Here is a 22,996-nt window from a genome sequence, read left to right as displayed (position 1 = left end):
CTGTTAAATTTTTTTCCCAAATCAAAGGATTATTGGGCCAATTTTACCTCTCTATGAGAGATTAATTATGTGGACATGGATCAAAATACCCTTACTATGCTTAAATTATCAAAACAAAGTTTTCATAACCAAGGTTGATAAATTTAGTATTCGGAGGAACCATTTTTTTTTTATTGAATGTAATTACAATTAAAATTTTCATTATAATCAAATAATTTCAAAAATCACATATTTCATACGTTTATAAAAAAAATTATTAAATTATTAAATTAATAAATAAATAAATTAACATAAAATTAAACTAAATTTAAATACAATAAAACTTAAATTTGAAACTTTAAGATTTTAAAAACCCATTCTTTCTATTTTTCTTCTTCCAAATGACTGACTATTTTTCTACATATGATATTTCAATTATGTCTAATTATTCTTCTTTTGGTCCAGTGAAAAAGGTAAAAATTTTAACCAATGTTCTTAAAGGAAAGTGATTTGGTTTATTTAGTCGTCGATGTGCACGCCAAATTGGACCAAGTTTGTGCATATTCCACACAACAGAAAACCTGCCCCACCAAATTAATTTTTTAAAGTCATTATTGACTAATTTGTCACTAAAAGTACAATGCATTGCTTTGATGTGCAACTTCCTCTTGACTGCCTCTGCCGAAGGGTAGATGCCAAAAGCCACCCCGGCCCCAAAGGGCATCTTTTGCTCGGAAAAAATACATGCATGATTGTTACAAGAACCAATTTAACATAATTACTATTTGATCCTACCAAAAATTTTTTTAAAAAAATCATATCATTACATGTAAATTGTCTGATGTGTTTTTCTCTGTAGGTTGTGGTATAATCACCAGTTAAATCGGTTAGCAAACAGAATATTTTTAATGGAGTAAACAAGTAGAAAGCGGCAAATAGTAGTAATCCCACAGCAACTACTCCCAACACCCTTGGTTAAGTTAGAATTAGCAAACAAAAAAAAACTTCGAGGAGATATTCTCTGCCTTCTGTGCATTTCTGCATATCTTTCTTTCATTTTTTCACCCTTTGGCTTGATATTCCAAAAAGCATCTTTGATTTCGTTCATTTTTCTCCTTTCCAGAAATTGTTCAACTCCCCCTTTAAAACCAAAGCCTAACTATGGGTAACATCTTCTCGATCTCAGCTTCATGCGACACTGTCATTACCCGCTGCTGTGATTGTGTTGCCGGACAAGCACAGTTTGTATGCAAGCTTGAAGAAAACGTAGAAGCTTTAAAAATTGCACTAGCAGAATTGACGGATCTAAGGAATGATGTGATCAGAAGAGTGAAAATAGCTGAAGATCAACAACAGCTGAAGCGGCTAGACCAAGTTCAAGGCTGGCTTTCGAGGGCAGAAACTTTGATTAATGGAGCTCATTTGTTGATTGAGCAAAGTCCTCAGGAAATTAAGAAATTATGTGTAGGAGGTTGTTTTTCTATGAGTCCCAAGTCCAACCTGAAGTTTGGGAAGCAAATTAGCAAAATGCTCCGAGATGTTGTAGATCATAAGAGCAAGGGAGTTTTTGACAAGGTGGCTGAGGAGGAACCAACACCTCTAGTAACTGAACGACCTACTGAGCATACTGTTGGTTTGGAATCCACATTCGATAAGGCTTGGAGCATCCTTGAAGCTGAACAAGTGGGAATTGTTGGCCTGTATGGCATGGGAGGGGTTGGCAAGACAACCCTCCTGAACAAAATCAACAACAAGTTCTGTGAACCCCCAAATCGATTTGATGTAGTTATTTGGATTGTAGTATCTAAAGGGTTTTATATCGGAAAGGTCCAAGATGACATTGCTAAAAGGGTGGGAATAGCTGATGAAGCATGGCAGGACAAAACTCCAGAGGAAAAAGCTCTAAACATCTTCAGGGTTTTAAAGGAAAAGAAATTTGTCATATTGTTAGATGATATATGGGAGCGAGTTGATCTATCTAAGGTTGGGATACCTCTCCCAACTCAAAAAAATGGTTCCAAACTAGTTTTTACAACTCGTTCTATCAAGGTTTGTGGCCAAATGGAAGCTCAAAAGAAGATTGAAGTGCGGTGTTTGCCTGAAGAAAAAGCTTGGGAATTATTTCAAGAAAAAGTTGGTGAAGAAACACTTGATAGTAATCCATGTATTCGTGAGTTGGCTCATGAATTGGCCAAAGAATGTGGAGGCCTACCTCTCGCACTTGTCACCATTGCTCGTGCCATGGCTTGTAAGAACAAAGTTGAAGAATGGAAAGACGCAATTGAAGTGTGTCGGAGATCATCTGCCTCTGTTTTTCCAGACATGGGTGAAGAGGTATATCCACTTCTAAAATTCAGTTTTGATTCTCTTCCCAATGACATGTTTCGAACTTGCCTCTTGTACTGTAGTTTGTTCTCAGAGGACTACCCAATTGATAAAGATAAGCTTATAGATTTCTGGATAGGAGAGGGGTTTTTGGATGGACATGGGAATACAAGTCTAGCTCGAAACCAAGGCCACCAAATGATTGGTTCTCTTCTTCATGCATGTTTATTGGAAGAAATAGATGAATTTAGCATAAAGATGCATGATGTGATTCGTGACATGAGTTTGTGGATAGCACGTAAGTGTGAAGAAGAAAAGTGGAGGTTTTTTGTGGAGGCAGGTTATCAATTAACTAAGTTACCAGAAGTTCAGAATTGGGGAAGTATACGCAGGATGTCATTGATGAAGAACAGGATTGAAAATCTACTAGAAGCACCTAACTGTCCCGATCTCCAAACTCTGTTTCTTAAGGATAATCAGTTGAAGGTGATCAATAATGACTTCTTCCAATTTATGTGTGGCTTAAAAGTTCTAAACTTGTCAGGCAATAGTGGTCTAGAAGAATTGCCAGTGGGAATTTCGAAATTGGTGTCTCTGGAATGTCTCGATCTCTCCGGTACAAGGATAAGACAGCTACCAATTGGTTTGAACGCTTTAGAAAAGCTTAAATGCTTGAACTTGGAATTTTGTTGTTCTTCTGGCATAAGAATTCCAAGACAGTTGATATCTACTTTTTCAAAGTTGTAAGTATTGAGAATGCTTGGCTGTGATTATTCTTTGGGCCAGAAAGTGGAAGATAATAGTGAATGTTTGGTGGAAGAATTGAAGTGCTTGAACCATCTTAATGTGTTGACTGTCAATATAACAAGTGCTTTGGGTCTCGATAGCCTTTTGCGTACTGAAAGGTTATGCAGCTGCACTTTAGCTATTCGGCTTCTACTGTTAAATGACTCGAAGCGATTGAATATTTTATCTTTAGCGAATATGAAGAGTCTAGAATTTCTAGACCTTAGGAGGTCTGAAAGTTTGGAAGAAGTGGAGATGGAGTGGGGAGGGGTAGGCAGAATGATAAAAGCACAGAGCCACATTGAAACCTCTGTGATTGCAAGCAAACATTGCTTCCAAAGCCTTCGCGAAGTATTTATATACGAATGTTCAAAATTGAAGGACATAACATGGCTAATTCTCGCTCCAAACCTGAGGTCTCTTACTGTGGGGTTCTGCAACAATATGGAGGAAATAATCAGTGAGAGAAAACTGAGTCAAGTGGCTGAGCTAGTAGAAACTTTAAGCCTATTTGGAAAACTCGAATCTCTTTCCTTACATTATTTGCCAGAGTTGAAGAGCATTTACTGGGATACACTTCCCTTCTCATGTTTGAAAGAAATTCGTGTTCATCTGTGCCCAAAGCTGAAAAGACTTCCACTCAACTCCAACAGTGCAAAGGAAAACAAAATCAGCATTGAATGTGAGAAAGAATGGTGGAAAGAGCTTAAATGGGAGGATGAATGTGCTCTAAACGATTTTCTTCCCTACTTTACGTCTTTTGACTGAAAGTGCAAAGTAAACATATTACTTTTACCTTTAGTCTCTGTTATAATTGTTGTGTTTGAAGCTGTTGCGGTGTGTTCTAAAATGGTGGATGATCTTCTCATTTGTATGATGTTCATTAAATTGACTAAGTTAATGGTGAATCTTTTGCTTATATGGATTTAAATATAGGCTGCATTTTAATGCTGAGTAAATAATTTTAGCTTCAACCTAAATATCTCAATTTGTTTGATTTTATTTATGGTCAGCTAACATGTTATGCTATCAACTTTTTCTTGATTTAAACCCGTGCAGTAACTATTTATATTCTTCTCGTCTTTCTTTAATTATAAACTATTATCTATGTATAAAAGTGTGAATATGTATAAAAGTGTGAATGTTAATAGTGTTAAAAGTGATTGACTTAAATACTTTTATAAATTTTTAAATTAGCAAGTTTATTTTTAAATATATAATTTTTATTAATTTATTTAAATTTAATTTAAATCAACTAAAATTAAAAATAGATTTTTTGTGAAATTAAACTGCTTAAAATTTTGAAATTTTAATTCCAAAAGGATTAAAAATGATTCACAAAAATATTCTTAGTAAATTTTTTATAACTTTTAATTTAAATTAATTTTTTTTTATTATTAAATTTTTTATAATTACGCTAAAAAAGTATTAAAAGTGATTGATTAAAATATCCTTATTAAATTTTTAATTCCTAAAATGTTAAAAATGATTGATTAAAGTACCATAATAAGTTTTTTTATAAATTTTAATTTAAATGGAGTTTCTTTTCATTATTAGACTCCCAAATCATTAAAGCATATTTGTTTTATTTCTAATTTTTTTCCTTTCAGGTTTTTATTTTAATTGATTTGCTAGCTATATATGTATGTTAATAATTTTATTATTTGTATATTTTATGAGTTGATAATTTATATAATTAAATCTTTTTAGTCGCTTGAAATAATTCAAAAGAGAAATTAATTAAATCTTTTTTATTTCATTGTAATTTTTAAAATTATGTATTGTGATATTTTTATATAATCAAAATTTATGTATAATAAAATTTTTAAATAAAAGAAATTTTATGTTTTTAATTGGTAGAATGTAGGATTACATTTAATTGATGGAAGCACCAATAAAAGATTTTCCAAAGCAAAAAAATGAGAGAAAAATTTGACTGATTATACATAGTTCTATCTTATTCATATCAATAAGGTTAGTGCTATATGATGTTTCAATGAAAAATATATAATTTTAATGATTTCAAATTTTTTTAGGATCAATATAAAATTCTTTTTTTAGGAAAAACATTGTATGGCTTTCATTTTTCTTTTCATTATATAAGTTAAAGAATGTTCATGATTATATAAAAATTTTTAAGGTTACTATGTTGGGTAATATTTATTCAAAAGTATTGAAATTCATCAAATTAATTATCACTATTACATTTAATATAAAAATATTATTATACATTATAATTTAACTAAACTTAAATGTGATTTAAAAACATTAATTAAGAAAATTCTTTCGATAAATTTTTATTTAATTGTGTATCTAGTATTTCAATTATTTTGAATTTTGACTACTCATAATTTCAAGTTGGGTTTTAATTTTAGAATCAATATCAATTAGGTTGAGTTAAGTTTTATTTGCTTCTATTCATTGTATACTTAATTATTCACTTATCACTTGAATAAATTTGACATAATAATTGATGCAAGCTTTTTGTTCTTTAAAAAGCCGGATTTAAAATCATCTTAAATTCAAATAAAATAAAAAATGTTGGATTTTGATTGTATTGCTATGTCAATTCAAATTTTGGGTTCAGTGATTTCATATTTTAAATAACCACTAAGGTTTTGATTGTTTAAAATCAATTGAATCAAGTGAAATTTGTTTATTTTTATAATTATGTGTATTATATTATTTTTAATTATATTAAAATTCAAAAAGCGTAAAAATTTTATGTATATTCAATATGAGTCTTGAATTATTTCAAGTTTGAGTTAATTAATTCATATTATTTTTAATTATACTTTTATGACGTTGGTATTAAATTTCAAAATAGAATGAAAAAAAAAATTTAAGTGCAAAAGTTATGGAAATATTAATGATAATTCTAGAAGAAAATTCATATACCCAAATTGTGCAAAGATTAAATGATATATCTTCTTTTAAGGATTTTGAAATTCTTATGCCCAAGTCTTGCTAATCAAGTTGCTGTGATATAGATTGAAGGAAACAACTTAAACATTTCATTTGAAATAAATATTATAGTTCAAACTTATTTAGGAAGGTAAATGACCCCTTATAATCTTTATTCTTTTCAAATGAAAAAGTTGGTTGACATCAAAATATAAAAAAAAAAAATGCATTTTGAATGATAGTAATAAAAATGAAATAGCAATTAGAAATATACTATCTTTTCATTTAATAAAAGAAATTTTTGAAAGAGAATGTGAAAGTAATTATTATAAACTTAATATTTTTTAAAATTATTGTCTATTTATTTTTTATAAATTTTATTTAGTAAATTTTTTCTCATTGCTTTTGCATAATTAAATTTTACCTAAAATTATATACTTAAAGATAGAAACATAAGGTAAAGTTTATTATTTTCATTGTTGGCATAATACTTCAATTTTTTCAATCTTTTATAAGAAATTGTACTTCGCTAACAAGTATAAAAATATATAACAAATCATTCAATCAAATTATTAACAAAACTTATTGTCATGCCCAAAATCGAGGCATAACACGGCCATATTACCTTGAAGAAAATCTCAAAGTAATACGAAGCCTTCTTTCTTAAACATTCTAAAATTCTTCAATAAAATAATCTACCAAGTAAAATTCATATCTTTAATCCAACTGATGATACATATTTATATATCCAAATACAAACCATATAAAATACAAAACTGTCTCTTAAAATCTCATTGGCCAACATATTCTCCAACGATTAAGTAATCTTACCCATTTCATCTTCTAACTTCACACAAGACTAACCAAACTTATCATTTAGTCATCTGTAAAGAAAAAGTAAAAGGAGAATGAGCAAATCATAGCTCAGTAAGTATAGGCTCACACAACTTACCAGATCAAGCATCGTTTTCTTACACATCATATAGATCATTCAAAACATTCATCAAATCATAATATCAAAACATTTCAAGATCATCGTTTTGTCAAATATTTCATAAATTCATAAATCAATTTCAAAATATGTCACTTCATAAATCATTGTAAAATATGCTATCATTCAAATATCATAATCAAACCAAATCATGGATCAATAATTAAAATCATCATAAATTATCATTATCATTCAAATCGTTAGCTACGGTCATTGCTATAACCCGTGACATTGGCCGTATCGATAATTTCATTCTCATGATCATTGCTAACTATTATAACCCGTTAGTCAGGGTTTACGCTAACTACTATTACCCGTTAGCCAGGGTAGTAGAACTAAGTTCTGGTGTCGATGATCCCACTTCTTAGGGATGTAAAAACGTAGCCATCATAAAATCGTTCTTTAAACATAGATCATTTTCTCATTTCATTCATAAGCATGATCCATCATTTACATAGCGAAAACACAAAATAATCGTATGCTTGATCCTATTTTCATACATCGAAAATAAAGAAATAAAATATTCATTCATTTAGAAACATACATATATACATAGATTCGAAAACAAGCAAAGTGTGTGAGATTCTACTTACCTCCATTCGATTCCACCACTTAGTTTTTCCTTCAAAATAATTAATGGCCTATCCAAGATCATTTCAACAGATCAGAATTTAATCAACCATTTTTGAGACCATTTATACAAAAATCAATTAAGTTACACAAAGGGTTAACTTAACTAATTAATACTAGCAGCCTGACCTCTTTTCATTAAAATAGTCATATCTCAATATATCCAAATCAGAATTATGATCTCTTTAATGCGTTAGAAACTAGACTTGAAAAGCTTTCTAACCTTATATGACAAACATCGTAATTCCTTGTAGATTAATTATAACAATTTTTGAAATTCATGTCATATACTGCCGCCAAACAGCCTGTATACCTTCTAATAAAAATTATATATTTATTCACAGGAAACTCCAAATTCAATTCCGCTTATTTCATTGGAAAGTAGACTCAATAAGCTTCAAACATATATGGCTTAATCTGTAAATCCTTGTATACAAATTAAGAAGAATTTCAAAATTCAACCCTGATGCTGCTGTCTCACAGCCTGCATATCCTTAGTAGAAATTAAACAACTCTTCATAGAGAACTCGAATTTAACTTCTGTTTATTTCATTAGAAACTAGATTCAACATGCTTTCTAATGATATATAATGATCACAGCAATAATCTATCCATTAATGCAAAATTATATTTTAATTCATTATTACAGATCACAACATCTCATCCAAAAATAGAATTTCTCCTTCAATCTTTAAAAACTCAAATCCTTACTTTCAGCCTTCAAGCTCCATTCAATAATCATCAATAAATCTTAAGAACATGAAATAAACAAAGCCCAGTAATTTACCCAAGTAGATCATCAAGATTAATGAAGGATTTCATGATTTTTCTTGGTTTTTTTCTCAAAACTTCAACTCCAAATAATAGCAATCAATTTGATATTTCTTTTCAAATAAAAAGAGGGCATGTACTCACCTTTAAGGGATTAACTTGATTGTAGCCTCTGATTGTGAATCTTCAACTTGATTTTTTATATTATCTAACCCTAAGGAAGATGAGGAAGAAGAACTCTATTTCCTTTCTGTTTCACGATAGTTAGGTTTTCTTTCATCTAATACTTCAGCCCTTTTTCTTTTACTAAATAATGTCTTAATAAACTGATGGGCTTTAGTATTAGTCTAACCCAATTATTACTTGGGCCGGGGTGTTACACTTATCTTAATATGTACTATTTTACAATGAATTAAAAAATTTAAAGAATATTTTAAAAATATTAACTTAATATATATTATACATTAATTTAACTTTGCTTTGATACGTACATTAGTATAAAAAGTTATGATTTTAACTTATTATTATATGCTAAACTACAAATAGCAAATTAAGAGCATTTACTTATTGTTTTTCAAGTCATCTATGTTTAAACATTTTCTTACTTCTTTCTCTATCTTATAAATTACATCATTTAACATTCATTGCGGTTGCTTTCTTTTTGAATATATGCAAATTAATGACAACATAATAGTATATGATTGCTAATTTAGTAATTAATCAACGAAAGCTAAAAGTAATTAGTATAACTTAGTAGTAATTATTGATAACTTAATAATTAATCAATAATAACTTAATAGTAAATCATGCATAAATCAATATATGAATAATAATTTAATAGTCAATAATTGATAACTTAGTAATAAATCAATAATAATATAATAGTAAATGCATAATAATTTAGTAATAAATTAATTGTAACATAATTGTAAATGCATAACAAGAGAGTAGTAAATCAAGAATAATTTAATGAAAAATAAGTGACAACTTAATAGTTAATCATTGATAACTTAATAATAAATTAATAATATCTTAATAGTAAATTAGTGATAATTTAATAATAAATCAATTTTAATTTAATAGTAATTAATTAATAGTAGTGAATTATAAATAACTTTTTTTATATTGTGAATAATAACTTAATATTAAATAATTGATAATTTAATAGTTACTCATTACGTTAAAAATAAATTAATATAATTTAATAGTAAATCATCAATAACTTAATTGTTAATCAATGATAAATTAATAGTAAATTTGGATAATGTAATATAAATTAATGATAACTTGGTAATGAATCATGGATAATTTAATACTAAATTAATAATAATTTTGTAGTATATAATCAAAAATTAAATTGTAAATCAATTATGACATAATAGTAAATATATAATAATATAATAATAAATCATTGATAATTTAGTAGTAAATCACCAATAACGTAGTAATAAATTATTAACAACTTAACTACAAATAAGTAATAATATAACAGTAAATTAGTTAATCATTGATAATTTTATAATAAATCATTCATAAATTAATAATAAATAAGTTATAACTTTATAATGAATTATCAGTAACTTAGTGATAAATAATTCATAATTTAAGGATAAATCATTTATAAAATATGTAATAAATTATTGATAATTTAGTAGTAAATTATTGGTAGCTTAGTAATAAATGATTAATAACATAATAGTAAATAAATAATAATTTAATTATTAATCATTGATAATTTTTTTTATTATTAGGGATTGAACATGGTTCATGGCGAAAACGAATAAAAAACTTTCATCTTAGGGGCTAGAATAAACCTATCACAAATCTGTTCAATAAAAAATTTAGTAAAAAATTTTTTAAATTTGAATAGAATAATAATATTATCGTATAAAAATAAAATTATCTTATATATTGTTAGTAACTTTTTAAATTCCATATTTCATAATTGTAAATATATAGTAGCATATTAATAAATCAAGAATATGTTAATAAAAAATAAATAGTAACTTAGTAGTTAATCATATATATCTTAACAATAAATCAATGATAACTTAACAGTAAATCAATTTTGCTTTAATAGTAATTAATTGATAAATGGTTAATGTTGTGAATGGCTCTTAAACTATAGTGAAGTATATAATGTGGTACCTGAACTATAAAGTTATTAACTAATGCAATATTTGAAAAGTTACTTGTATGCCATGTATCATCATTTGAAACTAATTATGTTAGGGATAAGTACTATATTAATTAATAAATTCATAGTTTAGGTATCACATTAAAGATTTTTAAAATTTAAATACCACATTGAACATTTCACTATAATTCAAGAGTCATTTGTAACATTATCCCAATGATAAATTTAGTATTAAATCATAAATAACTTAATAGTATCAATAATAATTAAGTAGTTAATTATTAAAAACTTGAAAGTAAATCAATATAACTTAGTAGTAAATTATCGATAACTTAATTTTTTTTTTGAATAATCTATAACTTAATAGTTAACCACTAGTAATATTATAGTAAATCATGGATAATTTAATATAAATAAGTGATAACTTGATAGTGAATCATGATTAATTTAATAATAAATTATAATAATTTCATAGTAAATAATCAAAAACTACGTATTAAATCAATGATAACATGTAATAAATGCATAATAGTATAATAGTAAATCATTGGGGATTTAGTAATAAATCACTAATAACATAGTTATAAATTAGTGATAATTTAGTTGTAAATTAGAGATAATTTAGTAATAAATTAGTTAATAATTGATAAGTTTGTAATAAATAATCGATAACTTAGTAGTAAATCAATTATAACTTTATAATAAATTTTTAGTAATTTAGTGATAAATTATCAATAATTTAATGGTAAATCATTTATAATTTAGTGATAAATCATTTATAAATTAGTTGTAAATTAATGTTATTTTAGTAATAAATTATTAATAACTTAGTAGTAAATCATTTATAACATAATGATAACTTAATTGTCAATATTTGATAATTTTTTTATATTCAAAGTTGTCAGGTATTGAACCTTGGTTACTACTAAAAACGAAGCTAGAACTTTTATCTTAAGAGGCTAGGATAAATCTACCATGAGCTTATTTAATAAAAAAATTAGTAAAGAAAATCTAAATTTAAATGAAGCAATAATGTTACTTTATAAAAAAGAAAATTACCTTATACTAACATGAAGCCTACACTTATTGCAGGAATCCAATATTTAATATATGATGGCACAAATTTTATCAATAATTACCAAAAAAATAGGTTAAATGCTCAATTTAGGATTAAACGTTTGCATGATTACTCAATTTAAGATTAAACGATTATAATTAAGAATATAAATAATGATTAAACATTATTGAACGTTTACAATTAAGGATATATTTAGATGACAAATTGTTTGTGTCTTCTCCATGTGGTTTAATTGCATTGTTTAGTTGTGTATTATACTAATTTATTCCCTAAAACCCCAAAAAAATTAAAAGATAATAAAAACATCAGTTTTATAAGAACACAACAACTTTTCTTTCTTCTCCAAATTTTTTTCTTTTTATCTTAACTTCAAAATTTTCTCCTTTCAACTCTTGTTTCTCTACAAAGCCTCCCATTGTTCTATTCTTGCAAAGGGCTATCTTTTTTTTTTATTATTTCATTCAATTTTTTTCTCCATTCAACTACTTTCTCTTAGTGTTCACTTTCTCTCTTTAGCTGTAACTCCTTTATTTACAATATAAAAAAACTAGAAATTTTAAACCTTGCTTTGTTGAGCCGTTAAAAGGTTGTGCATGCTCAATCTTTGCCAAATTTGAAATTTTGGAAGAAAACCAGATTAACAAACACCTAATCAATGAATCTCTTTTTGTAATTTTATAATTAAGAAGTTGGAGATGGAAAAGGTGTCTCGAAGAAATGAATCAAGGGGAGGTGAGGGTTATGAGGTGTGCCTAATAAGTTTAAAGACGGAACTGAGAAAGAGAACCCAAGACAAGCCCAAAGATTTGAAAAGGAAAAGAATATAGTGAAACACATAAGCGAGAAACCTGCAGCTGAGAAAAGCAATTTGCAATTCAAGGGTGTTCGAAAGTGAAAATGGGGGAAGTGTGTGTTCGAAATCCAAGCAGTTGTTGCCCAGTTTGCAAACTCAGAGCGTCCCAGGACCCATTCGGAGCAATCCACCATTGAGTTTCAAGCGGAGTCCCCATCACGCTTGATTTTGGACGGAACAGTACAGTTGAACAGTGAATTGCCTAAAGACGGGTCGTTTCTAGATCTTTTGACAATGGGTTCAGGTAATTACACTTCGGATCATGGGATATTCCTTGGATTTGATGATTTTTCAAGGGGTTTATGATCCTTGAGCTCTATAATTAGGGTGATGTTAGATCATAGGTTTCAGTTTTTTGTCTTTTTCATACATGTTTTAATTCAAAATTTTTAGACAAACAAAAATTTATAGGGTTTAGTTTTGGGTTTTGAATTTCATGAGTATTATAGTATGGAGTGGTGATTTTTTTTTTGTAGATTAATATTGAATAATTAAAAATTTAATGATTGTGAAAAAAAACTAGAACTTTTAATTTTTATTTTCTTTCTTTTTATTTTTAAACTATATTTAAAATAGTAAGAAAAAATGAAATTTTTTTTTAATTTTTTCCTAAAAAATAAAAAAATGAAATGTTTTTTATTTATAGGGTTTAGTTTTGGGTTTTGAATTTCATGAGTATTATAATATGGAGTGGTGATTTTTTTTTTTTGTAGATTAATATTGAATAATTGAAAATTTAATGATTGTGAAAAAAATACTAGAACTTTTATTTTTATTTTCTTACTTTTTATTTTTAAACTGTATTTAAAATAGTAAGAAAAAATGAAATGTTTTTTTTTTAATTTTTTCCTAAAAAATAAAAAAATTGAAATGTTTTTTATTTATAGGGTTTAGTTTTGGGTTTTCAATTTCATGAGTATTATAGTATGGAGTGGTGATTTTTTTTTTTTGTAGATTAATGTTGAATAATTGAAAATTTAATGATTGTGAAAAAAATACTAGAACTTTTAATTTTTATTTTCCTACTTTTTATTTTTAAACTGTATTTAAAATAGTAAGAAAAAATGAAATGTTTTTTTTTCTAATTTTTTCCTAAAAAATAAATCTCTATTTTAGGATTATTTTTAATTTTTTTATTTAAAATAATACTTAAACCACTAAAAAAATTATAGATGATCGATTTTTTCATTTAATTGTTATTTTTATTAGAGTTAATAGTGCGTGTTAAACGCTCACAAATTTTCATCTAAATATATATTTAATTATAAAAATTCAATAGCATTTAATTTTTATTCATATAAAATAAAATGTTTAGTTCTAAATTGAGTAATCATATAAATGTTTCATCTCTCAAATTAAATATTTAGTCAAAGTATATCATAAAGGTTATCAAAATTACATCAAGCGGTTATCAAAATTTTATCAAAAAGTATTAAAATTGTATCAATTGTTACCAAAATTATATAATAAGTCATTAAATATTGAAAGTTAACAAAATTGTATAGAAGATACCAAAAATTTATGAAAAGTGATCAAACTTCTAACAAATGTTATCAAAATATATAAAAAATTATCAAAATTAAAATTAAATTGTTTGTATTTATCATTATTATCATAGAAACCAAAAAAATATTTATTTAATTGAATTTTTTAAATATAAAAATGACATGTACATTATGCATATGTCAAAAATTAATACACTATAGGTATAGTAATTTATACGAGTAGAAGATGCTAAAAATTTCAAATTTATATCATTTACTCAGAAATTTCTAATTTCTACTAAGTTAGTATTGATACAATCTATTTATTGTGGTTGCAAATGCTCTTTGGAAGCTGTTATGAGCTTTCTCAACTTCTCTCTTTTTTGTTAGGCTAATTTATTTTTATTTTCGTGGTGTTAAAACTTCCACTTAAACGGTTAAAAAGTCCAAAAATTATGATATGGGGAGTGAAAGACGATGTAAACATTTATAACGATGGATCAGGCAAACCATACTTCTGGGCAACAAAGAATATTCAATGGTCCATAGCAACAATATATGCATGATCTCAGGGTAAATGAATGGAACTGTTGCTTTATTAACATGAACTAGAAATAGTCTCGTACGTTACCGGACGTTAAATTTTTTTATTTGTAATAAACAATGTTCAAGATAAATTTACTAGATCAGCGAGAAGGTTTCATTTATAATATTTTTAATAAATGCAATGATCGGTGAAAATCTATAAATTAATTTTTGTGTAATGTGTGGATTTTGTTCTGACATTTTGTTCAAGAAAAAATTGAAGCTGCTTGTTTCAATATGATCCAACTATCCACCAAATTGATAATATAGAAAGTTAATATATTTTGCTTAATTCATTAAGGTAGTTACATTAATCAACTTTATAAAAACATTAATCTAACTCAATTTTATTATATATATATTGTTTCGTTTCGTTATTGTGAAATCTGAAAACTACTTTGATGCTCATGCCCATTTTTCTTTTCGGAAGTGGCTGGAGCTTGGAAGCAGTGATGAAATCAATACTTCAATCGGAAAATATTGAATGATGGTTCTCATTGTGTTGCTACGCTAAATTACAGTCAAACATTCCGGATTGCTGATTAGAATTTTCAAACTTACAATCCTTTTTGTTCGCTTATTCTCTTTCCAACACAAGCTGATAGGTAAATGATACTTTCAACTTGCATCCAGACATTCCTATGCTGTCGGAAATTATGGCCAAAGAGTGCGCTGGTATGCCACTAGCAATTATCACCATCGGTCGAGCCATGGCCTGCAAGAAGACACCACAAGAATGGATTCGTGCAATTGAGGTTTTGAGAAAATGTGCCTCAGAATTTTGAGGTATGGGGGATAAGGTCTTTCCTCTTATGAAGTTCTTTGATCATTTACCTAATTGGAAAGTGAGATCTTGCTTCTTATATTGTACTTTATTTCCAAAAGACTTTGTCATTCACAAAACTGATTTAATTCATTATTGGATTTGTGAAGGACTTTTAGATGAATGTAATGGCAGAAATGGAGCTCTAAACCAAGCGTATGGCTTTATTGGGACAATTGTATTTGCATGTTTGTTGGAAGGAGAAGGTTATGATGTGAAAATGCACGATGTGATTCGTGATATGGCTCTGTGGATAGCTAATGGGTGCAATATTTTTTAGGAAAGTATTTTAGTGCAAGCAGGTGTTCGATTAATTGAAGCACCAGAGATCAAAAAATGGGAAGCAGTAAAAAGGATATCACTAATGGCAAATTGCCTTCAGAATGCAATCGAAACACCTTCATGTCCCAACCTACTAACCTTGTTTCTCAATGAAAACACATAGAAGACAATCAGCAATGACTTCTTCCAATCTATGCCTAATCTAAAAGTGTTAGACCTGTCCTGTAATAGTGGCATAACTGAATTGACCCAGGGAATTTCAAAACTTGTTTCCCTGCAATATCTCAATCTATCCAAGACAAGTATAAGACAGTTGCCAACTGAGCTCAAGTCCCAACAAAGGCTGAAATATTTGAACTGGTCTAAGGGATGATGTTATCAGAAGTGTGAAAATAGCTGAAGATCAGCAACAGCTGAAGCGGCTAGACCAAGTTCAATGCTGGCTTTCGAGGGCAGAAACTTTGATTAAGGGAGCTGATTTGTTGATTGTGGAAAGTCCTCAGGAAATTAAGAAATTATGTATAGGAGGTTGTTGTTCTATGAGTCCCAAGTCCAACCAGAAGTTTGGGAAGCAAATTGCCAAAATGCTCCGAAATGTTGTGGATCATAAGAGCAAGGGAGTTTTTGACAAGGTGGCTGAGGGAGAACCAACACCTCTAGTGACTGAATGACCTCCTGAGCACACTGTTGGTTTGGAATCCAAATTCGACAAGGCTTGAAGCATCCTTGAAGCTGAACAAGTGGGAATTGTTGGCCTGCATGGCATGGGATGCCTCCTGAACAAAATCCACAACAAGTTTTCTGAACCCCCAAATCGATTTGATGTTGTTATTTGGATAGTAGTATCTAAAGGGTTTTATATCGGAAAGGTCCAAGATGACATTGCTGAAAGGGTGGGAATAGCTGGTGGAGCATGGCAGAAAAAAAGTCCAGAGGAAAAAGCTCAAAACTTCTTCAGGGTTTTAAAGGAAAAGAAATTTGTTATATTGTTAGATGATATGTGGGAGCGAGTTGATCTATCTAAGGTTCGGATACCTCTCCCCACTCAAGAAAATGGTTCCAAACTAGTTTTCACAGCTCGTTCTATGAAGGTGTGTGGCCAAATGGAAGCTCATAAGAAGATTGAAGTGCGGTGTTGGCCTGAAGAAAAAGCTTGGGAGTTATTTCAAAGAAAGTTGGTGAAGAAACACTTGACAGTAATCCATGTATTCGTGAGTTGGCTCATGAATTGGCCAAAGAGTGTGGAGGACTGCCTCTCGCATTCGTCACCATTGCTCGTGTCATGGCTTGGAAGAACACAGTTGAAGAATGGAAATATGCAATTGAAGTGTGTCGGATATCATCTGCCTCTGTTTTTCCAGACATGGATGAAGAGGTATATCCGCTTCTAAAATTCAGTTTTGATTCTCTTCCCAATGACATGATTCGAACTTGCCTCTTATACTGTAGTTTGTTCTCGAAGGATTACCAAATTAGAAAAGATATGCTTATAGATTTCTGGATAGGGGAGGGGTTTTTGGATGGACGTGGCAATACAAGTTTAGCTCGAAACCAAGGCCACCACATCATTGTTTGTCTTCTTCATGTATGTTTATTGGAAGAAATAAATGAATTTTGCATAAAGATGCATGACGTGTTTCTTGACATGAGTTTGTGGATAGCATGTTGTTGGGAAATCAACCACAGTACTTAGACATAAAATAGTAAATTTAAATTAAGAATAAGAACATACAAATATATTTGTTTCGATCAAACTTAAAATGAGTTACTCCAAACCTAATTCACTATCAAATAAATATTTACAATTGAAAGACTTTTGAAATGAGAAAAATCACAAAAAACTCTTTACTCAAAATTTGACTCAAAAACCAATTACACTCTTTTATAACCTACTTACCTAGTTGTTCTCTTGGTGATTAATTATATGGGATTTTCGTATCTAATCATATGGGATTATTAAACTAAACCTAAAACATATTATTTATAAAAGTAAAACCCCTTATACCTTTACTAAACTCTTGATGTGAGATAAAAAATAAATTGAAAACTCTTATAAATTTTGATGTGAGATTACGAGATTCAAGGCAAATCCCAACACATTTAAGTGTGAAGAAGAAAAGTGGAGGTTTTTTGTGGAGACATGTTATCAATTAACTAAGTTACCAGAAGTTCAGAATTGGGGAAGTATACGCAGGATGTCATTGTTGAAGAACAGGATTGAAAATCTAGTAGAAGCACCTAACTGTCCTGATCTCCAAACTCTGTTTCTTAACGATAATCAGTTGCAGGTGACCAATAATGACTTCTTCCAATTTACGTGTGGCTTAAAAGTTCTAAACTTGTCATACAATAGATATATAAAAGAATTTCCAGTGGGAATTTCGAAATTGGTGTCTCTGGAATGTCTCGATCTCTCCTATACAGGGATAAGAGAGCTACCAATTGAATTGAAGGCTTTAGAAAAGCTTAAATGCTTGAACTTGGAATGCTTTAGTCCTGCCATAAGAATTCCAAGACAGTTGATATCTGCTTTTTCAACGCTGCAAGTATTGAGAATGTTAGGCTGTGATTATTCTTTGGGCCAGGAAGGGGAAGATAATTGTGAATGCTTGGTGGAAGAATTGAAGTGCTTGAACCATTTGAAATTGTTGACTGTCACTATAACGAGTGCTTTGGTTCTCGATAGACTTTTGAGTACTGAAAGGTTATGCAGCTACACTGTACGAATTGAGCTTTACTTATCCAAGGGCTCAAAGCGATTGAATATTTTATCTTTAGCGAATATGAAGAGTCTAGACAGTCTACGCCTTCTGGGGAGCGAAAGTTTGCAAGAGGTAGAGATGGAGTGGGGAGGAGAAGGCAGAATGATAAAAGCGCAGAGCCACATTCAAACCTCTGTGATTGCTAGCAAACATTGCCTCCAAAGCCTTCGCTATGTAAGAATAAACGGATATTATAAATTGACAAAATTGAAGGACATAACATGGCTAATTCTAGCTCCAAACCTGAGGTCTCTTACTGTGATGTACTGCAACAATATGGAGGAAATAATCAATGAGAGGAAACTGAGTCAAGTGGCTCAGCTAGTGGAAACTTTAAGCCTATTTGGAAAACTCGAGTCTCTTTATTTGCATGTTTTGCCAGAGTTGAAGAGCATTTACTGGGACACACTTCCCTTCTCATGTTTGAAACATATTTATGTTCGTCGGTGCCCAAAGCTGAAAAGACTTCCACTCAACTCCAACAGTGCAAAGGAAAACAAAATCAGCATTAGAGGTGAGAAAGAATGGTGGAAAGAGCTTCAATGGGAGGATGAATATGCTCTAAACGATTTCTGTCCTGCTTTACGTCTGTTGACGGTAATTGCAGAGTAAACATATTACTTTTACCTTTGGTCTCTGTTCTAATTGTTGTGCTTGAAGCTGTTGCGGTGTCTTCTAAAATCGTGGATGATTTTTTCATTTGTATGATGTTCATTATATGCTTGCTGCATTTTAATGCTGAGTAAGTAATTTTAGCTTCAACCTAAATATCTCAATTTGTTTTATTTTATTTATACTTCCAACTTTTTCTTGATTTAAACCTATGTAATCCTTGCCTATTCTATTATCTATGCCTGTGGTAAATGGTAACTATTTATATTCTTCTTGAGGTTCTTTAATTATAAATTATTATCTATGTGAATTTCAAAAATATTAAAAGTGATTGATCTAAATGGAATTTTTAAACTAACAAATTTATTTTTAAATATATAACTTTTATTAATTTATTTAAATTTAATTTAAATCAACTAAAATTAAAAATAAAATCTATATGGAATTAAACTATTTAAAATTTTAAAATTTTAAAGTTTTAATTTCAAAAGTACTAAAAATGATTGACTAAAATAATCGTAGTAATTTTTTTTATAAATTTTAATTTAATTAATTTTCTTTTTTATTATTAAAAACTTTTTGTAATTACACTAAAAAAGTGTTAAAGGTGATTGATTAAAATACTCTTACTAAAATTTTAATTCCTAAATTGTTAAAAATGATTGATTAAAGTACCATAGTAAATTTTTTTATAAATTTTAATTTAAATTAAATTTTTTATTATTATACTCTTTTTTTATAATTAAATCATTAAAGCATATTATTTTAATTGATTTGCTAACTATATATGTATGTTAATGATTTATTGCTTGTATGTTTTGGGAGTTAATTATTGATAGCATAATTAAATCTTTTTAGTCCCTTGAAATAATTCAAAAGAGATATTAATTAAATCCTTTTATTTCATTGTAATTTTTAAAATTATGTATTGTAATATTTTTATATAATAAAATTTATGTATAATAAAATTTTTAAATAAAAGAAAATTTAAGTTTTCAATTGGGAAAATATAGAATTATATTCAATTGACGGAAGCACCAATAGAAAATTATCTAGAGTAAAAAATTGAGGCAACAAAGTGACTGATTACACATAACTCTATCTTTTCTATATGACATAAAATTAATACTATATGATGTTTTAATGAAGAATAAACAAGTTTAATGATTTCCAATTTTTTTTTTAGGATTAGTATAAAACTGTTTTATTAGAAGAAACATTGTATGCCCATTTATTTTCTTCATTATATAAGTTGAAGGATGATCATGCTTATATCAAAATTTTAAGGGTATCATATTGGGTAGTATTTGTTCAAAAGCATTCAAATTTATCAAATTAATTATCACTATTACATTTATTTTAATAAAAAAATAAAGTAAATAAAAACTAAAAAATTATGAAAAGGGCAAAACAAAAAAATAAAAGAAAGTCAAATTAGGATGCCATGTAAACATCACCATTCAAAGTTGACAATGGATAGGGTCAAAACAGGTTTAAACTCATCCCTAGATCGATCCTGCTCTTTAATAATTCTATCAAACTTCACTCTAACTTAACATCGAATTTTTTATACCCAATTTTGACCTACATATATATGTGCAACATGTATTTAACTTTATTTGACCTAAAATTATTTTAATAATTTTAATTTAGTGTAATTTTCATAAAAAATATAATTTTTTAACATAAATAACATCTTAATTATATATAAATATAATATTTTTATTAAATTAATGTATGAAAAAAATAAAATTTAATGTATGAATTTTAAAAAATTAAAAAAATAAAATAATGAAAACTAAAATGGAAAGACCTGAAAAAGAAAAACATACAAAAGAAAAATCCGATTGTTACATAGATACATCTATTGACATTTTTTATAAAATCATTTAATTAAAAATTAAAAAACAAAAAATAAAGGACAAAAAAATTAAAAAATATAATCAATAATATTATATAGATCCCATCTAAAAATTTAAAAAAATAAAAAATAGATTATTTATTAAAATTTGAGAGAATAAAAAAAAGAGAAAAAAAGAAAAAAAAAGAAAGCACAAGAAAAGAAAAGAAAAAGAAGAAGATGACATGTGGCAAATCTTCGAAATGATCAAAATTAGTAAAATTAATTGTATGAATGAATTTGTTGATCTTATCAGGATATGTAGTGTGCAAGATCAATGAAATTCTTATAAATAACAAAACATTTAACATAAAATCAATGGATATGGAACATGCTCTCATCAAATTTATATGGAGACAATAGTCTATCAAGTGAAAAACTTGGATAGCTGACAAAAACAACAAAATAGAACTTTAATATAATATCAAGTATCAAATTTAAAATTAATTGATAATAAATAAAGGGATTCAACTTAAATATAAGACTGTGACGAATCTTGACATTTAATTTTGAGAGAACCAAAGTAACATTCTTTATAAAAATAAAATCATTATATTTTTTACATTATTAACACCTTATCTTACCATATTTATTATTTTCTATATTAAAGTAAAAAAATCATAAAAAGTTATGTCTTTTAAATAAAAAAGACTTTAGAATAATAAAATAGAGACCTTAATACAATAAATTAAAACTTTTTAATCCTTTAAATGGTATTTTTTATATTATGAAAAAAGAAAAGGTATTTAAACTAATAATTTTAATTATCTTGGCATGTAATAATTTAAACTTATTGAACATATAGGATATAGCAAGAAAAAATGTTTGGTTGAAAAAAATATCACAATTGGATATTTGTCAATTCGGTATTAATTATTATGATACTTGTATATATATTAAATTTAACTCTTAAAGTTTGTAAAAATATAATGATGACAAACTTATTCATTTTAAATTGAAATCATTTATAATAAACAAATCTAAGTTAAATAGTGATAACGTTTAGATATAATTAATTTTTGTTATTATATATTCAATATAGATATAAAGAATAAAAAATAATATATATGAACACAATGAATTTAGATTTGAGGGGGGTTTAATTAATTTTATAATTTTTATAAAAAAATCTAAATTATTAAGAAAATAGTATACCTATAAAATTTTTTTCAAAATTCATGGTTCTAGGCTCCAACGAGCATGGTCATTGATATAAGATCACAAAAAATTTAATATTTAACAAATGTAAAATGATACCACTTTACCGTTAGATATATAAAATAGAATCCTGCAACTCTCTAAAGATAAGTTAATCTTGAAACCAGTTCACTCAACGACAAGATACTTGTTCATACATATTTGGCCTTTTGAATGGTCAAAAAGAGGATTAGAAGGATGAAAAAGTTGAAACTGCTTACCCCACTATACACCAAATTGATAATATAGAAAAGTAATATCTTATGCTTAATTCATTATGGTAGTCACATTAATCAACTTTATAAAACATTAATCTAAGTCAATTTTATTTTATAGTATTCAGAAACTATTGAATCTTGATTCTCCTTATGACACTATGCCAAATTATAGTCAAACATTCTAGATTGTTGATTAGCATTTACAAACTTCGAACCTTTCTATTTGCTCATTCTCTTTCTAACACAAGCTAGTTAGTAAATCTATTTCTTTCACCCTTTCGACAATTTTTTTTTCGTGTATACTATGGGAGGCTTATGCTTTATCTCGATTTCGATTAAGGATACCATCTTATTCTGCTGCAATCACATAGTAAAGCACATGAGTTATGCCTACAAAGTAGGGAAACATTTGGGTGTTCTTGAAACCAAAATGGAAGAACTAAAAGCATTAAGAAACGACATGAAGAGGAGAGTGCAAATTGCTAAAAGGCAACATTTAAAATAGCTTGACCAAGTTGAAGGGTTAAAGTTCTGAAAGAAGAAATTGATGATCTGATAAAGAAAATTAATCATGAAAAGAAATGTCTCGGATCTTGCTACCCTAAGAATTGTTGGTCCAGTTACAAGCTAGGAGAAAATGCTACCAATATGTTAAATAAGGTTAGAATGTTAGGCTAAA

The 22,996-nt window shown here is 27.8% G+C and overlaps 2 protein-coding genes and 1 pseudogene across 2 annotated transcripts; all 3 read left to right on the top strand.

Annotated features, from left to right (window-relative positions):
- The first annotated feature begins 644 nt into the window (after positions 1–644).
- Positions 645–4,023, top strand: LOC111281303 (putative disease resistance protein At5g63020). The gene has a single exon (XM_089757434.1). The coding sequence runs from the start codon at positions 1,141–1,143 to the stop codon at positions 3,049–3,051; it is 1,911 nt and encodes a 636-aa protein (XP_089613560.1). The 5' UTR covers positions 645–1,140; the 3' UTR covers positions 3,052–4,023.
- Positions 2,921–4,023, top strand: LOC149510765 (disease resistance protein RPS5-like). Its single transcript, XM_089757435.1, has one exon. The coding sequence runs from the start codon at positions 3,061–3,063 to the stop codon at positions 3,856–3,858; it is 798 nt and encodes a 265-aa protein (XP_089613561.1). The 5' UTR covers positions 2,921–3,060; the 3' UTR covers positions 3,859–4,023.
- Positions 4,024–16,392: 12,369 nt separating this feature from the next.
- Positions 16,393–19,002, top strand: LOC111281065 (disease resistance protein UNI-like; annotated as a pseudogene).
- The last annotated feature ends 3,994 nt before the right edge of the window (positions 19,003–22,996 follow it).

The sequence above is a fragment of the Durio zibethinus genome, chromosome 28 (genome assembly GCF_047325235.1).
Source record: "Durio zibethinus cultivar Kanyao isolate XHJ-2024 chromosome 28, ASM4732523v1, whole genome shotgun sequence".
Taxonomy (NCBI): domain Eukaryota; kingdom Viridiplantae; phylum Streptophyta; class Magnoliopsida; order Malvales; family Malvaceae; genus Durio; species Durio zibethinus.
This window is presented reverse-complemented; position numbering and strand designations above follow the sequence as displayed.